Source organism: Protopterus annectens, chromosome 14.part0 (assembly GCF_019279795.1).
Source record: "Protopterus annectens isolate FY-2018-M chromosome 14.part0, PAN1.0, whole genome shotgun sequence".
In the NCBI taxonomy this organism is placed as follows: domain Eukaryota; kingdom Metazoa; phylum Chordata; order Ceratodontiformes; family Protopteridae; genus Protopterus; species Protopterus annectens.
Genome location: NC_056748.1, coordinates 734,233,780 through 734,255,829, shown reverse-complemented (window position 1 = coordinate 734,255,829; position 22,050 = coordinate 734,233,780). Strand labels below are relative to the sequence as shown.

Genomic DNA, 22,050 nt, shown 5'->3' with positions numbered 1-22,050 from the left:
CCTGTAGTTCTGAAACCCTTCTTGCTGAAGTGATTGCCAAGAAGAAAGCTGTTTTCCAAGATAAAAAATTTATATCCGCAGAAGCTGCTGGTTCAAAAGGAGGCAGGGTGAGTTTTTCCAGCACAAAATTGAGGTCCCATACAGGAGTTGGTGATCTTCTGGGAGGCCTTAAATTTTTGGCACCTCTAAGATACTGTTTAAGCAGAGGATGAGAAAAGAGGGGAGGCTCCGTGTTGTAATGAGCAGAGATGGCAGAGGCATGGATTTGTATTGAAGAAAAAGATAGGCCCTTGTCAAGCATCTCAGTCAAATATTGTAAAATCTGAGGGATATTGGGCTTTGCTGTGTCCATTCCTTGTGCTTGGTTCCAAGCACAGAATCTCTTCCATTTATCAGCATAAGATTTTCTAGTACTAGGCCTTTTGGTTTCCAAAATGACATCCATCACAGACTTACTGAGAGGTGTTGTTTGAATAATTAAATGATCAGCCATACTGTAAGGTTCAGAGTTTGGAGCTGAGTGTGCCGAATTTGATTGTTCCGCGGAGACAGTAGATGAGGTATTTGAGGCAAGTACCAAAGAGGGAGTTGAGACATATTCCTTAGAATTGCGTACCAGTGCTGGCGAGGCCAGTCTGGAGCAATTAGGATAATTTTTGTTTTTTCCTGTCCGACCTTTAGTAAGACCTTGGAAAAAAGAGGCGGAAGGGGAAAGGTATAGACTGATAGGTTTTTCCAACTGAAGGACAGGGCATCCACTTTCCATGCTTGTCTTAGATAAGTCCTTGTGCAGAATTTGTCCAGTTGATAATTTTGGGGAGAGGCAAATAGATCTATGTCTGGGCTCCCCCATTTCTGTGTTAACATGCTGAAGATTTGTGGGTCCATAAGATTTCTGCTTAGGTGATCTGCCAGAGTACTTTGTTTTCCTGGCAGGAATTGAGCTTGAAGATGTATTTGGTAAGTCAAAGCTGTGTTCCACAATGCCATGGCTAGTCTGCAAAGGGGGTAGGAATGCGTACCTCCCTGCTTGTTTATGTACCACATAACCGTGGTGTTGTCCGTCCTTATCAGTAGTTGTCCTGGATGAAGTAAGTCCTTGAAGGCTGTCAGAGCATTCTGAACAGCTAGCATCTCTTTCTGGTTGATATGCAGATGCATTTGTTTTGGGCTCCATTTGCCCTGAATGCATCTCCCCGCCAGATGGGCCTCCCATGCATAGTCTGATGCGCCTGTAGTTAGGGTTTCGGTGGCAGGGGGTCCTTGTTTTGGAGACATGTCTCTGCCCACCAAAGAAACTCCTGTTGTAGGCAGGGAATGAGAGGAATCATTGTTTCCAGACTGTGACAATGTTGGCTCCATAAACTTTTTAGGTACCACTGAAGTTTCCTCATATGCAGTCTCGCATATGGAATTAGTAGAATGCAGGATTCCATGAACCCCAAAGCCTGCAGAATTTGCCTTGCAGATAAACTGGGTTTGTGTTGCCATTTGTTTGAAGTATGTTGTCAGTTGCCTTTGTTTGTCTGGCGTAAGGTAAGCCATCTGGGCAGTTGTATACAAGCTTGCATCCGGGAATGTAATTATTTGGGAGGGTACCAGTTGGGATTTCTTTTCATTTATTGTGTACCCTAGGCATGTTAGAAGCCTTTTTACAAACCCCAGATGTTGAAGAAGAGTGTCCTTGTCCTCTGCTTGAATGAGACAGTCCAGATGAGGATAAATTTGTATGCTTCTTTGTCTGCAGAATGCAATTACTGGTGCCAGGCACTTTGTAAAGACCCTGGGCGCAGTAGATAAGCCAAAGGGCAGTGCAGAGAATTGGTAATGCAAAAAACCTGCCTTGAAGCGGAGGTATCTTCTGCACGATTCCCTTATTGGGATATGCAGGTATGCCTCTTTTAAGTCTAGAGTCACTAACCAAGCGTTCCTGCAAGCAAAGGCAGTAGCTGTTGTAAAGTCAGCATTTTGAATTTTGGAATGTCCAGGAATGTGTTCAAAATTGATAAATCCAGTATTGGACGCCAGGCATTGTCTTTTCTGGGTACCAGGAAAAGTCTTGAATAAAAACCTTGTCCTTTTTCCTTTTCTGGTACTGGTTGAATAGCCCCCATATCCACGAGGGACATAACTTGTTTCTGAGCCTCTGCCCACTGATTTTGTGGCAGATCTGGCAAACCATTTGGAATTGGCAAAGTATGGAAATGAAATCTGTACTACTGGGATACTATGTTTAATACCCACTTGTACTGGGAAATTAACTGCCAATTTTGAGCATGAAGTGCCAATTTCCCCCCAAGGGGGTTGCTAAAAGATAAGTGCTTGGTGAAGGTAGAGGGTTGTGCTTGTTTTCCTCCAGATTTGGAGGTGGAGGCACCCCATTGCTTTGACCTGTAGAACCCTGTGATTGGTATCTAGAGACTTTTGAGCGCCTGGATTTGCCTTGAGAGGCTCTGTTGGACACAGGAAAGGACCAATTTTTAGTAGGCCAGTGCCTACTGAACCTGGGTGGCTGCACTTGTAAGAAATCTTTTACAGTTTGCATAGATTTAGCTTTGTCTTCCATTTTCTTTAAAACCTCTTCTGCCTTATTACCAAACAGAGTATCATGCTGCAAGGGGACATCCAACAATTTAGCTTTAACATGATCAGGCAGATTTTGCTCCTTGAGCCAGGCATGCCTTCTAATCACATATCCAGTTACTGTGGCCCTGCAAGAGGCCTCCAAGGAATCAAAACCACATCGCAAAGTATGCTTTCCAACCTGTTCTGCTGAATGCAATAATTCCTGTAATTCTTTATTTTCCACACAATCAGAAATCAACATTTTCTGTTTCAATAAGCCCATAACATGCTGTTGATATTTAAGCATAGGAAACTGGCAGTTTAAGGCCCTAATTGCCAAGGTTGCACACGTATAAACCTTTTTTCCCCATCTATCCAGTGTCCTGGAATCTCTATCAGAGGGGGTAGGAGATTTTTGGCTGTAGAGGCCTTTACACCTTTGGGACCCTGTAAGATACTCTCAGGATCAGCAGCAGGATTTCTGAATAGAAATTTGTGGGAGTCAGGAACCCTGTAATATCTATCTGGTTTACTAGGAGCTGGAGGTAGGGAATCAGGAGCCATGCTTGATTCCGAAAACACATCATCAACAATGTCTAATACAGGAGGTATTGCCAAAGGCCTATGCTGAAGAAGAAGGAAATCCCCAAGCCTCTTTTTTGATTCAGAGAAATCCTGACTCTCCCAGGGAAAATTTTCCCTTAAAGTATGCAAGGTTTCCCCAAAAGAGTAATCCTCAGGAGGAGATGCAGATGGGATGGATTCTTCTAAATCAGAATCCTCACAGGGTGGAATAGAAAATTCCTGATCATAAGAGAATCAGAAGAAATGGAAACCTGATCTGAAGATTCATAATCAGTGCCTTGCCTAGGCCTCTTAGCAGGGGGGGGATTGGGAATTAGAAGTTATGTACCTACCATAACGTTCCATGTTAGTTGTCTTCTCTCGTCTTCTTTCTTGCTGGATGGGTTCGGAGCCAATCCTCGGCTCCGACTTGGCACTTGCTTAGCTTGAGAACTCCTTTTACCAGCTCGAGGCAACCCTATATCCCATGATGCAAGGCGGGACTACCTCAGATCTCGTTTGGTAGCTAACAATACCCTGCTAAATGAAAGACTAACTTAGTAGAACTAGGAAAACAAGTTCTTAATAAATAAACTATTCTATTGAAGACTCAGGAGAGAAAAACCTGAGAAAGAGAAGACCTTCAAGATCTGTCCAGGCCAGGGGGAAGGAGGGAGGGACGCAAGAAAGAAGGCGAGAGAAGACAACTAACATGGAACGTTATGGTAGGTACATAACATCTAAATGTTAAGTTGTCAATCTCGCCTTCATTCTTGCAGGATGGGACCGCGTCCCTAGCACCTGTATCCCGGGTGGCTCAATGGAACAGACTCTTGAGAACTGTGGAACCAAAACTGGCTCTGTCCCTGGAGGCCAAATCTAATTTGTAATGAGAGACAAAGGTATGAGGAGTGGCCCAAGTAGCTGCTGCACAAATGGTATCAATTGGTAGCCTATCCTGAAAGGCTGTAGAAGTGGATAGGCTCCTGGTTGAGTGTGCCTTCGGTTTAGAGGGTAGTTGCTTGCCTCTGAGCGAATACACGTAAGAAATGGTGGAAGATAACCATCTGGATAAGGTCACTTTAGATACTGGGAGACCTTTCCTATTTTCTGCATAGGAGACAAATAATTGGTCTGATTTCCTGAATTGTTTAGTTCTATGCAAATAATACCTGAGTTGACGATGGACATCCAAAAAATGAAGCTTTTGTTCAGCTTTGTCAGAATAATTCGGGGAAAAAACTGGTAGATCGATAGATTGATTAATATTAGTTTGAGAAACAACTTTGGGGAGGAAAGATGGATTTGTTCTCAAGGATACCCTGTCCTTGTGAAAAACCAAGTAAGGGGGATGGATGCAGAGAGCCTGAATCTCGGATACCCTTCTTGCTGAAGTGACACAGCCAGTAAGAATATAGTTTTCCAGGTCAATAACTTCAAGGAGCATGAAGCAGACGGTTCGAAGGGTGGTAAAATCAAGGATACTAATAATACATTCAGATCCCATTGTGGAGGAGGATGCTTTATTGGAGGCTTAAGTAGAAAGACTCCTCTCAGAAAAGCTTTGCATAGTCTATGTGACATAATGTTACGATCTTGCAAGCCAACATGATATTTGGAAATAGCCACCAATTGAACTTTGACTGTTGATGAAGAAGATCCTGACTGAAAAACTTCAGCCAGAAAATCTAAAACAGAATGCACAGGTGCAGTAAAGGGATCAATGTGCCTGGAGTTTGCCCAAAGGGAAAAACGTCGCCACTTGCTAGCATAAACCGTTCTGGTGGACGACTTCAAAGAAGCTATCAAGATATCTCTGACAGGATCAGAGATCATAGGAAGCCTGGCTAGGGAAGGAAGTGGAGCAACCAAGCAGTGAGGTTGAGAGAACGAATGGCCTGGTGCTGTTGACCCGATTGGTGGATCAGAAGATCTGGAACTGGGTCCAGATGCCAAGGCTGCACCAGGAGATGACGATGCAGAGTCGGAAACCAAATTTGTCGAGGCCAGTAAGGGGCAATGAGAATCAACTTGGCCCTCAAAACGGTAGCTTTCTGAATGACCTGTGGAATCAAGGGGAAAGGAGGAAAGGCGTACAGAAGTCCCCGGGGCCAATCCTGGGTTAGAGAGTCTCTCAGGGGTTGGCCTGGTAGGGGAAAGAGGGTGAAGAAGTCGGGGCATTTGTTGTTTTGGGGTGTAGCAAAAAGATCGCAACAAGGGGTGCCCCACTTCAGAAATATCTGGTCCACTATTGATTGATTGAGAGACCACACGTGAGGCATGAGAATGGCTCTGCTCAGCCTGTCCGCTAAGAGGTTGGACCTGCCGGGGATGTGCGTTGCTATCAGAAACCGATGAGAGGAGATTGCCCATTGCCAAAGTCTGAGAGCTTCTCGACACAAGGGATAGGACCTGGTCCCGCCCTGCTTGTTGATGTACCAGACCAGAGACATGTTGTCCATTTGAACTGCAATAGTCCCTGCGGGAAGAAAGTCGTTGAGGGCTTGCAACGTTAAAAGCACCGCTCTCATCTCCAGGACATTTATGTGCAGATGGTATTCTATGGGTTGCCACGTCCCGTGGACCATCCTGCCCTGATAATGCCCCCCCCACCCGATCAGAGAGGCATCCGTAGTGACTGTGGCAACCGGAGGAGGGGGAAGAAATGGTCGGCCCTGATGAAGAAGAGGGGAAGATAACCACCAGGTTAGATGAGTCCTGCACGATTGTGTTACTAAGATTTCGTGTCTCATAGGAAGGCTCTGGAACGACCACTGAGTGAATAACATCCACTGCAGAAGACGCATGTGGTAGCGAGCCAATGGTAGAAGAACAATGGCCGCAGCCATAAGACCTAGAACTTTCAGAATCAATCTGGCTTTGACTTTGCAGCTCTGCAATAAAATTCGAACGTATTTTTGGATGTCCAGAATTCTCTGATCTGTTAGTCTGGCTAACAAACTGACGGTGTTTAATTCTGCGCCTATAAAGGTGATAGATTGGCAAGGCAGCAGAGAAGATTTTTCGAAATTCACTGATATTGCCAACCTTTTGCAAAGCTGCAGAGTGTAGTCTCTGCTCTGGAGAAGCTGATGCTTGGTGGTGGCGGAGAGGAGCCAGTCGTCCAAATAAGGAAACACCTGGAATCCTTGACGTCTCAGATGAGCTGTGACCACTGCCATGCATTTGGTAAACACTCTGGGGGCTGAAGTGAGGCCAAAGGGCAGGGCTCTGAATTGATAATGACTGGTCCCTAGATGAAAGCGGAGAAACCTCCTGGAGCGCCTGTGTATCTTTATGTGATAGTACGCGTCCTGAAGGTCTGTCGAGCACATCCAGTTGTCCTTGCCCAGAAAGGGCAGAATGGACTGAAGCGTGACCATCCGGAATCTTGCCTTCTTGACAAATCTGTTTAGATTGCTCAGGTCTAAAATTGGTCTCCAATCTCCCGTCCTTTTGGGGACCAAAAAGAATCTTGAGTAGACGCCGGACCCTACTTGGTCTGCTGGAACAGTCTGGACGGCTCTTTTTTCTAGGAGCTTTGAAACCTCCTGTTCTGCCAAATCCCTCTGACCGGGTGAGATGTCTGGAAGGGATTGGTGAGGTATGGGATACCTTGCGAAGGGGATTTTGTAACCCTCGGATATGATCGACTGTACCCACATATCTTGTGAAAGGGAAAGCCAGGCTACTGGGTACAGCGAAATCCTTCCCCCGACTGCCTCCAAGGGTGGACAGTCGGGCAACACCTCAGGGATGCTGAAAGGGCTTCTCAGGAAGAGACTCCCTGTTGCCCTGGTTCTGAGGACCCCCTCTGCCTCTAGGGCGGCGTCTATTATTGTTACCCCCTCTGCCTCTGGGGGTAAACTGACCACGTGTCCGGGCGCTGCTCCTTGGGCTTTACGGAACCACATCTTTCTTCCTTTCTGACCCTTGGGATAGGGTCTAGAAGGGTGGAAAATGGACTCCAACGGCAGAAAGAGTTTTGCCGTCTTGCTCACACCTGGTCAAGGTTTCTTCACCTGAGGTCCGAACAAAGCCGAACCGTCAAAGGGGTATTGGTGAAGGACGCCTTAAAGGGGTCCAAAATTACAAAGCCGCATCCAGGCTTGACGTCTAAGAGCCACTCCTGTGCCTGCGGCTCTGCTCGCTCCATCGGCTGCATAGGATATGAGCCGCATGGAGGAGTTGGTTAAAGAATTTAGGATTGCTAGCTGTGAGGCAATCTTGTCTTGAGCCCCAGCAGCTGAAGGATCCTGAACCACTTCACCTAGTTCCTTGAGAATATCTCTTTGAAGTCTGGTGAAATGACAAAGGTAGTTCAGCAAACGCATAGCAAAGGTCGCTGAAGAAAACATCCGCTTGCCATACCTGTCCATGGTCCTAGAATCTTTGTTAGGAGGATGGACAGGCACTGAAGGATCCGCAAGTTCCTTCTTGGTGGCCGCCGCCACCACCATAGCATCCACAGAGACGCCCTTAGAAAGAAACTGCCGTAATAAATTTGGATGGTCTCCTGGGGACCGGTTCCACAGAATCTGGAGCTGCCCACGCCTTCCGAGCCACTACCTGCATAAGTGCGTCGAAAGGCGGAGACACCCAGGAGGTGGAGGGTCGGGATCCAAAAGCCTCCAGGTATACCGACTCATCCTCGGAGGGGTCAATGGAGGGCCAATTCCCCCTCTGTTTGAGGAGCTCAAGGATGTCTGAAAAGGAGACATCCTCAGAGTGGGACCGTGGGGAACCCTCCGACTCATCTAAGTCGGTATCAGATGTTGTAGACTCAGGGGAGTCTGTGTGTTTCCTCTTACACGTCCTCTTCCGAGGGGGTTCCCCTGCAGGATCAGGAGAAACCTCGGAAGAGGAAGTTATTCCCAATGGGGAAACCTGGGGCGATGGATCCCTGGGCCTGAGAGCAAGAGGCTGGCAAGAGACATCCACAGGCACCGAAGAGGGAGGAGCTAAAGGGATGGACCGTTGACCTGGCTCAGGTGCCAGGACACTCCTCATCACCTCAAAGGCTCCTCTCCCGGGAGGCCAGAATATTCCCGTTCCGAAGAAATAGGAATTCCCGGCTCCACTGAGAGAAGGCTCTGAGGCCGATGTCGGTGCCGAGCTTACCAAGCGAAGCCCGAGAGGGAGAGCGGGTCGGACAAGGGTCCGATGCCACTAGCCCCTCGGAGCCGACAAGGAAACTCGACGACGGATCCCTCCAAGGAAGGTCTCATGGAGGAGATCGAGCCGAAGACGACGGAACCGAAGGGATGTATCGGTTCTGGCGCCGACACGGTCGCTGTCCCGAAGCTCCGCCCGAACTCTGGAGGGAGTCGGAGGAGGAAGTTCAAGGGGAGAGCAATAGCGAAGTCTGCTGAGACGGGCTATGGGGCATCTGGGCTAGTGCCTGTGACTTCAACAGCCTGCTTACCACCCTCTAAATCGTGGTCAGACAGCCTGGAAGATCTCGAAGATCGGCTCCGATGACTCCGTTCCGACAAAAGAGGAGACCTCGGAGCCGAGTGGATAGATTCCAAAGAAGGGGACCGAGATCTCTTCTTGGACGAAGCCATTGGAGCCGACGTCCTCTGGGTTCCAGATGGAGCCGAAGGCTTCTCGGCTCCGATACTGGATAATACGTCGGCTCCAGCCGGAGCCGACAAGGCAATAGTAGATTGAGTGTCGGAGCCGGTAGGAACCGACACTATCACATCAGAAGTAGACAGATCGGCTCCGGTCGGAGCCACCGGGGAAGGCTTAACAACTGTAGCCTGAACCTTAGGTGGCTTTGAAGGTTTACTCGACCCAGTTTTAGTGGGTGAACCTTCTGGCTTTAGTAAGCCACGGAGGATCAATTTGTTCCTCCTCTCCTGCAGGACTCTCTGGCTAAAAGAATGACATATGGCACAGGAGTCCTGCAGGTGTAAAGGCCCCAGGCAGTAAACACAAGAAGTGTGGCAGTCTGTCAGAGACATTTTCTGACAGCACGAGTCACACTTCTTGAAGCCTGAGACCTTTCCTTCCTTAGACATAGTCCAAGTAAAAAAACAACACTCACACACCCCAAACAGTCACACTATTAATCCCAACAAAAACACACACACAGATAGGGATTAAGAAAAGAGGCCTAGGCCTAACTGAAAATATTAAACTTAACTATAACTAGAAAGTTTTTAATTATATGGGGAAATAGGGTGGGCTGTAGAAACACTACACACTATAATATAGAACAAGGAAGAGACAAAACCCTGACTAAACTGTTTGAAAATTCAAACTTACCTGAGCTGGCAAAAAAGAGACCTCTTCGCAAAGTGGCAAACGAGATCTGGGGTAGTCCCGCCTTGCATCATGGGATATAGGGTTGCCTCGAGCTGGTAAAAGGAGTTCTCAAGCTAAGCAAGTGCCGAGTCGGAGCCGAGGATCGGCTCCGAACCCATCCAGCAAGAATGAAGGCGAGATTGACAACTTAACATCCCCTGATCAAGGTAATTAAGTCCTCAGCCATTTTGATCATCTGTTTTTTAGGCATGGGGCCCTGCGCACGTGGCTCATGCGTTGGATTTTTAGACATAGAAGATGTCTTTGATCTTGTTTTTGAGGTTGGCGTCGATTTTATATAAAAATGTTGAGGCCTGAAAACACCCTCATAAGCCGGTGCCTGCTCAGCTGCTATGGACCCATTCAAGGGAGAGACATTAGCGGGTTCAATACTCTGAGAATCTCCCAGCATACCGGACTCCGCATGGGTCTTGGTAGAGGCCTGCGACTCAAAAGTTACGGGTATCAGGGGGCTGCGAAAGCACCTCACTGAGTACCGGCAACTGGCTTAGGACAAGTTTCGTCGGTTTTGGACCTCGACGGTCTGTCTCTGTCTTTTTCTTTGTGTTTTTTGTGAACTCCGGTAGTCGGATTGCTAACCAATGACATTTCAGGGTAATTAAATCTTGATCCAAAATATTTAGAAGCAAAAATATACAGACGCTTAATAGTGCGTTGGTTAAATCTAGCACAAAACAGACAGCAAGGTACATTACAATCTGGGCCTAGGCAAAGAATACAGTACAAATGAAAATTCTTATGAAGTATTTGCTTCCCACAAGTAATGCAATTATTAACTTTTACTGACATCAGTAAGGAGCAAGAAAAACTTTCCCCAACGGGGTACTTCGCTTTAGTTGAAGACTTCGGTTCTGAAACTTGAATGCGAAAATTTAAGGATTCGGCCGACCGGCACTTGTCAACTGCTTCTGCTTTGGGCACCATGAGGCAAGAAAGACTGAATAAAATGGTGTCGGCTGCATGTTTTTATACCCCCTGATGGCCTGATGTCATGGAAGAGGATACAGCAATTGACGCAGGACCCAAAACTTTGTTATTCAGGCCGACTGAGGGCAACCTGCCAGCAGATTACCCAAATGTAATGACTGCAGCAGTGAAACACGAAGAGCATCTAATTACCATGGAAATCGACATCTCACCGACACCACCAGCAAAGGTAACCACCATGACAAACTTCTCCAAAGCTGACTTTGGGCTCCTAAAAACAGAAGTGGCTAACTTCACGGCACCCATGCAAATGGAAAACAGGTGCATGGCCGCCGAATCATACACCAATGCACTGTACAAACACGTACATAAATGCATGGAATTAGCCATACCCAACCGAACCAAGACACACTTCTCCAAAAAAAAAGGAAGCCAATCTGGTGGACCCTTGCCATTAACAAACTCTACAACAGAAGGAAGAAACTGCTGCAGAAAAAGGTGACATCCCAAGACTAGAAAAACTCCCTTATTAGCCTCAACAAAAAGTTGAGATCCCTCAACTATGAAGGCAGAATTGCGGCATACACTAAAAATAACCACAAAGCCTTCTACAGTTACATCAAGAATCTCCATGGCAATACCCAGATTTACTCTGAGTTACTACCCAATGGTACCTACTATATAGAGCCAACAGATGTTGCCAACATACTGGCTGGCAGATTCAGTGCCAACTTTAACCCCCCCCCCCCCCCCCCCAAAAGGCCAATCACAATACCGGAAGAATGCCAGGCACCCAGCATTACTGCAGCACAGGTTAAAGCTGCATTGTCCAAGGCCAAGAATACAGCTTCCATGGGACTCGACAATATCCCTGCCTGTGTTCTACATGAAGTACAAAGTGAACTGGCACCACCAGTGTGCCCTGTTCAATCACAGCCTCACCTCAGGCTTTGTCCCTACAGAATGGCGCACTGCTGCAGTCATCCCTCTCCATAAAGGTGGAGTGACTACAGACCCTGAGAATTATCGCCCTATTAGCCTGGCGAGTCTGATATGTAAGGCTATGAAGAGCATCATCATGGACCTAATTAACAAAGATATAGGGAGTCTCCTAACTCTGGATCCCACGCAATTTGGTTTTATGAAGGATAGATCATGCCTGCTCAACCTGGTTGACTTCTTTGAGTCAGTCACCAGAGCTGTGGATGAAGGCAATGCAGTTCATACAGCCTACCTCGATTTGGTCAAGGCCTTTGATACCATTTCCCCACTCAGGGATTATTGCCAGATTCATCAAACTTGGCATCAACCCCTACATCACTAAGTGGGTTGCAAATTGGCTCACAGAAAGAACCCACAGTGTGAAAGTAGCAGACTCTACTTCAAACTACTGACCAGTCACGAGTGGAGCCCCACAGGGATCGGTCCTGGGCCCTACCCGGTTTGACATCTACTTCTCAGAAGTCCAGGCCAACACGGAGGGACTCTGGCTGACCAAATTTGCCGATGATTGCAAGCTGAGACACATTATTAACTCCCCAAGTGATGTAGACATCCTACAAAAAGGCCTCACTGAGACCAGTGGTGTCGAAACCATGGCTTTAAGCTTAACACCACAAAATGCACCGTCATTCCCTTTGGGAAAAACTCAGTTCCCACTAATTACCACACTGATGGTAGCTCACTGAACACTGAAGGCGTTATAGGAGATCTGGGGACACAGGTCAACAGCAACCTCTCCTTCGACCACCACATTGACACTGTGGTCAGAATGTCCTTCTTTGCGGCACATCTCATTTCCAAGGGTTTTGCATCCAGGAAGAAAGAGGTCATCTCTCTCTCTCTCTCTATACTCTTCCCTCATTAGACCAATCATAGAGTATAATGCCCCATTTGGCATGTACCTCACTAAACAGCTGGAAAGGCCAAAAAAGTACCTCACGAAGAGGATCCTAGGGCCTTAAACACATGCCCTACATGGACAGACTCAAAAAACTCCAGCTTTTCTCGGTCTCATATCGTCTGTTAAGAGGCAATCTCTGCTTGACTTACAAAGCCATGTCTGACCCAGCCCTGTTAAAAATGTTACACCTAAAGAAATCCCAATCCTTCCACACCACACACTCCAGGGACCTCAACCTCAATACCGCAAACAGAACATGATGGAGGGACAGGTTCATAACCCAAAGACTGCCCATGCTCTGGAATCAACTTCCCATACATATCAAGCAGAGCACCTCACTGGCCCATTTCAAGAGAAATCTTGATGAGTGCATGGGAAATAGAAAGTTCACCCCAGGGATCCCTACAGAGGCTCTACTTGATAGAGGCACCGGGAGCTAACAGCAGCACGATGCCAGGGCACTTCTATGGGCTAGGCTTGTAAAGGCTCTAGGGCCGTTGTCCTAGTACACACCTATGAACCTATGACATGGAATGCATACTTCAATGGAGAAGTTCGTCAGAACGTCTACTCACTATTTGTGAATAAAAAAGTCAAAGGGTGAGAAGAGATAAACATGGCAAAAGCCAATATTGCTTACATGGAACACTCATGTCAGCTAAAAATCAAGGATGAATGACAACACATCTGGACTGAACTGCCTCAAGAAACTTGACAGGACTGAGCAATCTACAGGCAAATAAACCTAGAAGTTAAGATTTATGCACAAGATAGGTGCCACTGATAATTAAAATTATTAAAAAAGTTGACTGCCATTTATAAAATGCAAATAAGCAAATGGTCATCTCACAAATCTGGCCATCTTTATTTACTGTGCATCTGACACATTTGAAGATTAATTTAATTATATTAATTAAAAGACTGTTCAATGTCATTTACTGGAAGACCAAACCTGCTTTTGTGCATCATCAAGATTAGTCCAGTCTTCAAACAAAGTCTTCAATTTTGCCTAAAAAATAAAATGCTACATTTTCAAAATTATTTCTTACAAAACCGTCTGTCAAGAAAAAAAGAAAGAGCATCTGTGACTTGAATTTTACCTGAACACTGGCTCCTTTAGCTTCTTGATAGTGTTCTGACATATAAATGTTAAAAGGAGATCTACATCTCTTTGGTCTTCCTAACTCTGTCAGTTCCTGCATGAAAAGCATACGTCATATTAAATTACATTTTGCCTATCAATTTTTTGTCATCCTAACTGATAGGAATTTGGTCCGTCAACTTTTATAATTTTTAATCAATACGAAATTCAAAGACAGTTTCTCAAACTATAAACAAGCAAAATACAGCTGTGCAACTTATTACACTGACTCAGTGCCTTCACTGCCAGTAAGGCTTAGCTGTGGCACTTACAATAAACATTTGGGATTTAACCCACCACCACAACACCTGAGCAAAAGTACACAGAATTGCACTATTATTTTACCCCCATAATCTAGATGCTTACATGACAGCATCAGCATAAACATTTTTCAAAAGCGATGATTCATTTCTTTACAGTTTTGCACTTGCCTAGGTCACCATGGCATGTGGTGCGTATTACACTGTGATGCATTAAGAGCATAAACCAGTTTCCACATTTTTTACTGTAATCATTTGTAACAAATGTTTTCCATTGCTGACATCATAGCAGCTTTCACTGAACCTTGTTGAGCTTTACTCTTACTAATGTTCCCAGGGTAACACTGGAATACATCCACAGGTTTAAACAGACACACCACTCCACATGGATGGGGGAATCCATTAAAGTTTATGGACACATTCAAATACTATCTATAGTTAGCAGACCAGTAAAGCTCATTTACACACAAGGTTCCTTAGCAAAAAGTTTACAAAGTCTTTTATTAAGGAACAGCCCATGTAAAACTGGGATGACCTAGAGATGAAAATGCATCATGGCACTAAGTTACCAATTACAGCAAAAAGAACAACGTAGTGGTAAACTCGGCCTCAAGTGGGCGGCGCAGTGGTGCAGTGGTTAATGTTGTCACCTCACAGCAAGAGGTTCTCCGGTTCGATTCTCGGCTGGGATGCCTTCTGTGTGGAGTTTGCATGTTCTCCCTGTGTTCGCGTGGGTTTCCTCCGGGTACTCCGGTTTCCTCCCACATTCAAAAGACATGCATCTGGCGCATTTCTCCCCGGGCCTCCACTGAAAACAGGCTCTGTGGAACCTAGTTGGACTTTCCCAGTCAACAAATGATAAATAAATAAAGTAATCCATAGCAAATCTAGTACAAAACAAAACTTAGGCTGAGATAGTCAGAAAAAAAATCACAATTTAATAAAAACGATTAGAAACAGAGTGCAAAGCTTTCAGGCATAGCCCTTCCTCAGTACAATATTGCCAGGGACTTACCATAAATGTAGATGTAGATGTTCGAGTGTATTCACTGTTGCAGTCATTACATTTGAGTCATCTGCCTGCAGGTAGCCCTCAGCCGGCCTGAATATCAAGGTCTTGGATTCCTGCGCCGGATGCTGTCTCTTCTTCCATGACGTCAGGTCGTCAGGGGTATAAAACATGCAGCTGATACCTTTACATCAGTTTTTCTTGCCCCAGATGTCAGGTGCCCCCATAATGGAAAGCAATTATGTTAGTTTACACCTCCAACAAAAAGCAAATACACCATAAAGCTAAAATACACTAAACAAGAAGAAAAGTATAGCCAAGAGAAGTCAGGGCGCTGGAGGGAAGGTAACCAGGACTGCAACAGTGAATACACTTGAACATCTACATCTATGGCAAGTGTACACAACTGTACTATGTTCTTCATGTTTCATTGTGGCAGTCATTACATTTGGGTTGATTCCCAAAGCTAAGGAAGGCAGGATGAAGTTAGAGAGCATTAGGACCAGCTATTAAGCCCTGCAAAACTGCAGTGGCAAAACCAGCTCTGGATTTAGAAAAAAATAGCCATGTGGTAATGCTTGGTGAAGGTATGTACAGAGCTCCAGGTAGCAGCTTCTAGGATGTCCCTGGTAGTCTGAGAAAGGCTGTAGAGGTAGATGCATCCCTGGCGGAATGTGATCTTATCCCCCTGTGGGGTAGATTTTCCATGGTGCTTACAGCAGAAATTAATGCAATGGACTATCCACTTAGAAATGGTTCGCTTTGAAATGGCCTTCCCCTCTGCCCCTGCAGCAAAGCCCACTAGCAGCTGTTCAGATTTTCTGAGAGGCTTAGTCCTGTCCAAATAAAATCTAAGTTACCTGTGCACATCCAAAGAGTGCAGTATTCGTTCTCCTTTGTTTTGTGAATTTGGGAAAAAAAAGTAGGCAAATGAATGGATTAAGGGCCACACTAGACACCACCTTGGGCATAAAGGAAGGACTGGTCCTGAGGGACACCCTGTCTGCATGGAAGATGATGAAGGGCTCCACTGCCAAGAGGGCCTGCAATTCAGACAATCTTCTTGTTGAAGAGATGGCTAAAAGGAAGGCTGTTTTCCAAGAAAGGAATTTCAATTCTGCAGTTGCAGCTGGCTCAAAAGGAGGTTAAGAGAGCTTTTCTAATACAAAGTTAAGGTTCCAGGCTGGAGTAGGGGCTCTCCTGGCTGGTCTTAAATTTTTGGCTCCTCTGAGGAATTGCTTTAGCAGGGGGTGAGAGAAGAGGGGTAAGTTCAGTATTATAATCAGCTGAAATGGCAGAGGCATGCATTTTAATTGACGAGAAGGAAAGTCCCTTGTGGAGCATCTCTGTTAAGTACTGAAGAATATGTGGTAAGCTGGGCACCGTTGTGCCCATCCCCTGAGTATGGCTCTAGGAACAGTATATTTTCCACTTTTCAGCATAGGATTTTCTAGTACTAGGCCTCCTTGCCTCCAGAATGACATCTAGCACCTGCTTACTGAGGGATGTTATTGGAAAGCTCAAGGAATTAGCCAGGCTGCAAGATTCAGGGTTTGAAGTTGAGGGTGCAGAATCTGGCCCTCCTGCTGGGACAGCAGGGAAGGGGTCTGAGGCAGGTGCCATGATTACAGCTGTGACATACTGCACAAGAGGGGGTACCAGTGTCGGCGTGGCCAGTCTGGTGCAATCAGTATGTCCTTGGTTTGTCCTGTTTGATCTTTAGCAGAACTTTCGGGAGGAGAGGCAGAGGGGGAAATGCATAAATTGAGAGGCTTTCCCAGGTGAATGACAGGGCATCCACTTTCCAAGCCTGACTGTGGGAAGCTCTTGTGCAGAATTTGTCTAATTGGTAGTTCTGAGGGGAGGCAAACAGGTCTACCTCTGGATTCCCTCATTTGTTTCTCAAAAGGTTGAATATAGTACAGTTGTGTACACTTACCATAAACGTAGATGTTCAAGTGTATTCACTGTTGCAGTCATCACATTTGGGTTATCTGCTTGCAGTAGCTCTGTCAGCCTGACTATCAAAGTCTTGGGTCCTATGTCGGTTGCTGTCTCGTCTTCCGTGACGTCAGGTAGTCCAGGGCTATAAAAGCATGCAGCAGACGCCATTACATCAGGTTTTCTTGCCCCAGATGTCAGATGCTCCCCTTAATGGGAAGCAATTAAATAAATATATATATATATATATATATATATATATATATATATATACATACACACACACACACACACACACACAAGGTTATAACTCCAACAGAAAAGCAAATACACCAAAAAGCTTTTAAGTATAGTAAAGGAGAACAGAGGTATAGCCAAACGTCATCAGGGGGCTGGAGGGAGGGTAACCAGGACTGCAACAGTGAATACACTCGAACATCTACATTTATGGTAAATGTACACAACTGTACTATGTTCTTCATGTTTCACTACTGCAGTCATCACATGTGGGTAGATTCCCAAAGCTAAGGATGGGAGGAGTTATTTAGATAGCATTAAGACCAGCTATAAGGCCCTGCAAGACTGCAGTGACAAAGCCAGCTCTGGCTTTAGAGAAAATTGGCAAATGGTAATGCTTAGTGAAAGTATGTACAGAACTCCCAAGTAGTAGCTTCTAGGATGTCGCTAGTAGGGACACCTGAGAATGACTGTAGATGTAGATGCAGCCCTGGTTGAATGGGGTCTAATCCCCTGTGGGATAGGTTTTCCATGGTGCTTATAGCAGAAATTAATGCAATGGCCTGTCCATTTAGAAATGGTTTGCTTTGAAATAGCCTTCCCCTCTACCCCTGCAGCAAATGCCACCAGGAGTTGTTCAGATTTCCTTAGAGATTTTCTCCTTTCCAAGTAAAATCTAAGTTGACTGTGCACTATCCGTTCCCCTTTGTTCTGTGGATTAGAAAAGAAGGTTGGCAAATGAATGGACTGATTAAGAGACACACCGGATACCACCTTGGGCATGAAAGAGGGATTGGTCCTGAGGGACACCCTGTCTGCATGAAAGACGATAAAAGGCTCCACTGCCATAAGGGCTTGTAATTCAGATACCTTTCTTGCTGAAGAGATTGCTAAAAGGGAAAGCTGTTTTCCAAGAAAGGAATTTTAACTCTGCAGTTGCAGCTGGCTCAAAAGGAGGAAGAGTGAGGTTTTCCCATACAAAACTAAGGTCCCAGGCTGGAGTTGGGGCTCTCCTGGGTGGTTTTAAGTTTTTGGCCTCTCTGAGGAACTGCTTGAGCAGTGGGTGAGAAAAGAGGGGTGGTTCCATGTTGTAATGAGTTGAAATGGCTGAGGTGTGAATTTTGATGGAGGAAAAGGAAAGGCCCTTTTGAAGCATCTCAGTTAAGTATTGAAGAATCTGAGGTAAATTGGGTGCTGCTGTAGCCATCCCTTGAGTTTGGTTCCAGGCACAGAATCTTTTCCATTTTTCAGCATAACATTTTCTAGTACTAGGCCTCCTTGCCTCCAAAATGACATCCAACACTTGTTTACTGAAGGATGGTAATGAAGAGGTTAGGTAATAAGCCAGGCGGCCAGGTTCGGGGTTTGAAGCTGGGGGTGCAGCATCTGGCTCTCCTGCTGCGACAGCAGGATAGGGGTCTGAGGTAGGTGCCATGGGGCCAGCTGTGACACATTGCACAAGAGGGGGTACCAGTGTTGGTGTGGCCAGTCTGGTGCAATCAGTAACATCCTTGGTTTGTCCTGATTGATCTTTAGTAGTACTTTGGAGAGGAGAGGCAGAGGAGGAAAGGTATAAACTGAGATTTTTCCAACTGAAGGACACAGCATCCACTTTCCAAGCTTGTTTGTGGGGAGTCCTTGTGCAGAATTTGTCCAATTGGTAGTTCTGGGGGGGAGAGGCAAACAGGTCTATATCTGGGATCCACATGTTGAAAATCTTTGGTTCCAGTTTCCACTCGTGTGGTTCCATGAGATTTCTGCTTAGTTCATCTGCCAGTGTATTTAGTTTTCCTGGCAGGAAATGAGCCTGTAGATGAACTTGGTAGCTCAAGGCTGTGTTCCACAGAGCCAAGACTAGTCTGCAGAGGGGGTAAGAATGGGTACCCCCTGCTTGTTTATGTACCACATAACAGTGGTGGTGTCCATCTTTACCATTAATTGTCCTGGAAGAATGTGGTCCTTGAAGGCTGTCAGAGCATTCTGCACAGCTAACATTTCTTTTTGATTGATATGCAAGTGCATTTGACTTGGGTTCCATTTGCCTGAATGCACTTCCCTGCCAGGTGAGCCCCCCCCATGCATAGTCTGACGCATATGTTGTTAGGGTTTGGGCGGCAGGGGGTAGAGTGAATGGTAGTCCCTTGTTTTGGTGGCAGGCCTCTGCCCACCAAAGGAATTCTAACCGTAGGCAAGGTATGATAGGAATCATTGCTTCTAGATCCTGAGAAAGCGGACACCATAGGCTTTTTAGATACTACTGTAGTTTCCTCATATGCAGTCTTGCATATGGAATTAGTAGAATGGACGAGGCCGTGAACCCCAAGGCTTGCAGTATTTGTTTTGCAGATAGCAGGGTTTTTGTGGCTATTAGTTTGAAGTAAGTTGTCCAATGAATTTGTTTCTCTGGTGTGAGGAAAGACATCTGGGAAGTTGTGTTCAAGCTTGCTCCCAGGAATATAATTTGTTGACAGGGTATCAGCTATGATTTCTTTTCATTTATGGTGTACACCAGACAAGTTATCACCTTTTGTACAAATGCCAGATGATTCTGAAGTATGTCCTAGCTTTCTGCCTGAATTAGACAATCGTCCAGGTATGGGTATATTTGAAGATTGATTTTTACTGACATCGGTTTAGAGCAAGAAAAAATTTCCCCAATGGTGTACTTAGCTTTAGCTGAAGACTTCGGTTCTAAAACTCAAAAATGAAAATTTCAGGAGTCAGACAAGTACTTGCGAACTGCTTCTGCTTTGGGCACCGCACGGCAAGAAAGACTGATGTAATGGCGTCGGCTGCTGGAGTGCCTTCTGTGTGGAGTCTGCATGTCCTCCCTGCAGTCAAGTGGCCTCCGAAAGACATACGTGAATGGGCGTGCCTTCGCTGAAGGTTGGGCATCGGGCTGGCAACTCGGCACCATAAAAAATCTACTGCCAATCAATAACGGACCGGAGTTCCGCTGTGGCAACCCCTAACCGGGAAAAGCCAAAAAGACAAAAAAAAAAAGGCGTCGGCTGCATGCTTTATAACCCTGACTATCTGACGTCACAGAAGATGAGACAGCAACCGACGCAGGACCCAAGACTTTGATAATCAGGCCGACTGAGGGCTACTGCAAGCAGATAACCCAAATGTGATGACTGCAACAGTGAAACACAAAGAACATCTTTGGTTCCAGTTTCCACTCGTGTGGGTCCATGAGATTTCTGCTTAGGTCGTCTGTCTTGAATTTAGCTTGCCTGGCAGGAATTGAGCTTGTAGATGCACTTGGTAGCTCACGGCTGTGTAACACAGAGCCATGGCTAGTCTGCAGAGAGGGTACGAGTGGGTTCCCCCTGCTTGTTTATGTACCACTAACAGTGGTGTTGTCCATCTTTACCAATAATTATCCTGGAAGAATGTGGTCCTTGAAGGCTGTCAGGGAATTCTGTACAGCTAACATTTCTTTTTGATTGATGTGCAGGTGCATCTGACTCAGGTTCCATTTGCCCTGAATGCACTGCCCTGCCAAGTGAGCCCCTCATGCATAGTCTGATGCGTCTGTTGTTAGGGTTTGGGTGGCAGGGGATAGAGTGAATGGGAGCCCCTTGTTGTGGTAGCAGGCCTCTGCCCACCAAAAAGAAACTATGTCTTTATGCAAGGAATGATAGGAATCATTGATTCTAGGTCCTGAGAATGCTGACACCATAGGCTTGTTAGATACCATTGTAATTTCCTCATATGCAGTCTTGCATATGGAATTAGTAGAATGCAAGAGGCCATGAACCCCAGGGCTTGCAGGATTTTCCTTGCAGATAGCTGGGTCTTTGTGGCCAGTAGTTTGAAGTAGGCTGTCAAATAAAAACTTGTTTTTCTGGCATGAGGAAAGCCATCTGGGAAGTTGGGTTCAAGCTTGCTCCCAGGAATACAATTTGTTGGCAGGGTACTAGATGAGATTTATTTTCATTTATGGTGTACACCAGTGAGATTAGAAGTTTCTTTACAAATGCTGGATGTTTTAGTAGCATGTCCTGGCTTTCTGACAATCGTCCAGGTATGGGTATATTTGAATATTTCTTTGCATGAAAAATGCAATGACTGGAGCTAGACACTTTGTGAAAACCCTGGGCGCAGTAGATAAGCCAAGGGGAAGTGGAGAGAACTGACAGTGCATGGAGCCTGCTCTGAAGCATAGGTATTTCCTGCAAGATTCCCTTATTGGAATGTGCAGGTAAGCTTCCTTTAATACATCACCTTTGTGGCACTGGTCGCTTCTTTGGTGGATTATTATCCGGTTGTGCTGTGGATTTATTCGGTACCCTGTTTTTTATTATTACCAAGGGAAGCTGTAGATATTGGAGGCATTATTTTTACATTGCGTCGTTTCCTGGCATGTTGGATGATCAGGTCTGCAATATGCATTTATTTGGGGGATGTTACAGTCGTTCTTCAGGAACAACAACCCAATAGACTTTTTGCAAAGTGTTTTCCCATCTGGGTGATGCGTTTAACCGTATTTGTTAAACTTTTGAAGGTTTAGACATTTTGTGTCTTCAAACGCCTACTGGATGTTTTGAACTATATGGAGCACATGTATGAGACATCTTAAGACCATTTTGGGAACATATGTATGCAGTATTGTGAGACCAATTTAGTAGGTTCGCCTTTTTTTGGTCTTTTAGAACGGAGGGGTCATATTGTGATCAATGAACATAAGGTACTGTATTTTCATTATTTTTTTGGCGACTATATGAAGTGAAGAACTTTTTCTCCTTGGAATCTGTGCTTTGTCTATTGGGACATTATTTTCACAATGGACAATTAAGATTTTATCAGCAACTTTGTATACTAAGATCAGTTTTCATTTGTTGCACTACCATATGGTGAAATTATTATTTTCAATTTTGAACGGCATATATATATTCATCGGATAAGTTATGGCGTGATTATGATTACATGCTCTCTTTATCCAGTCAATTGCATTGGTTGATTTTGTTCAGTATTTGTTTCAATATCCAGTGTTGCGATTGACATTTTTTCTGCATTTAAGAGTTCACATTCAATATACAGTTATTTCTGCTTGTATCAGTTCAGCTTGCATATACACGTTCCATTGTGGTCACATAAGGTTTTACATTTGTATATTTGGGATACATTTTAATATTATTTTGTCATATTACATACAATTTTACTA

General features: G+C 45.3%; 1 protein-coding gene across 1 annotated transcript in view; it reads right to left on the bottom strand.

Annotated features, from left to right (window-relative positions):
• Positions 1-22,050, bottom strand: part of LOC122789203 — a 1,548,683-nt gene that overhangs the window by 302,726 nt on the left and 1,223,907 nt on the right. The window contains exons 10-11 of the mRNA XM_044056474.1: positions 13,393-13,488; positions 13,245-13,301 (exon numbers count right to left, since the gene is read on the bottom strand). Coding sequence (XP_043912409.1) covers positions 13,245-13,301; positions 13,393-13,488 — 153 coding nt within the window. The remainder of the gene's footprint in view (positions 1-13,244; positions 13,302-13,392; positions 13,489-22,050) is intronic.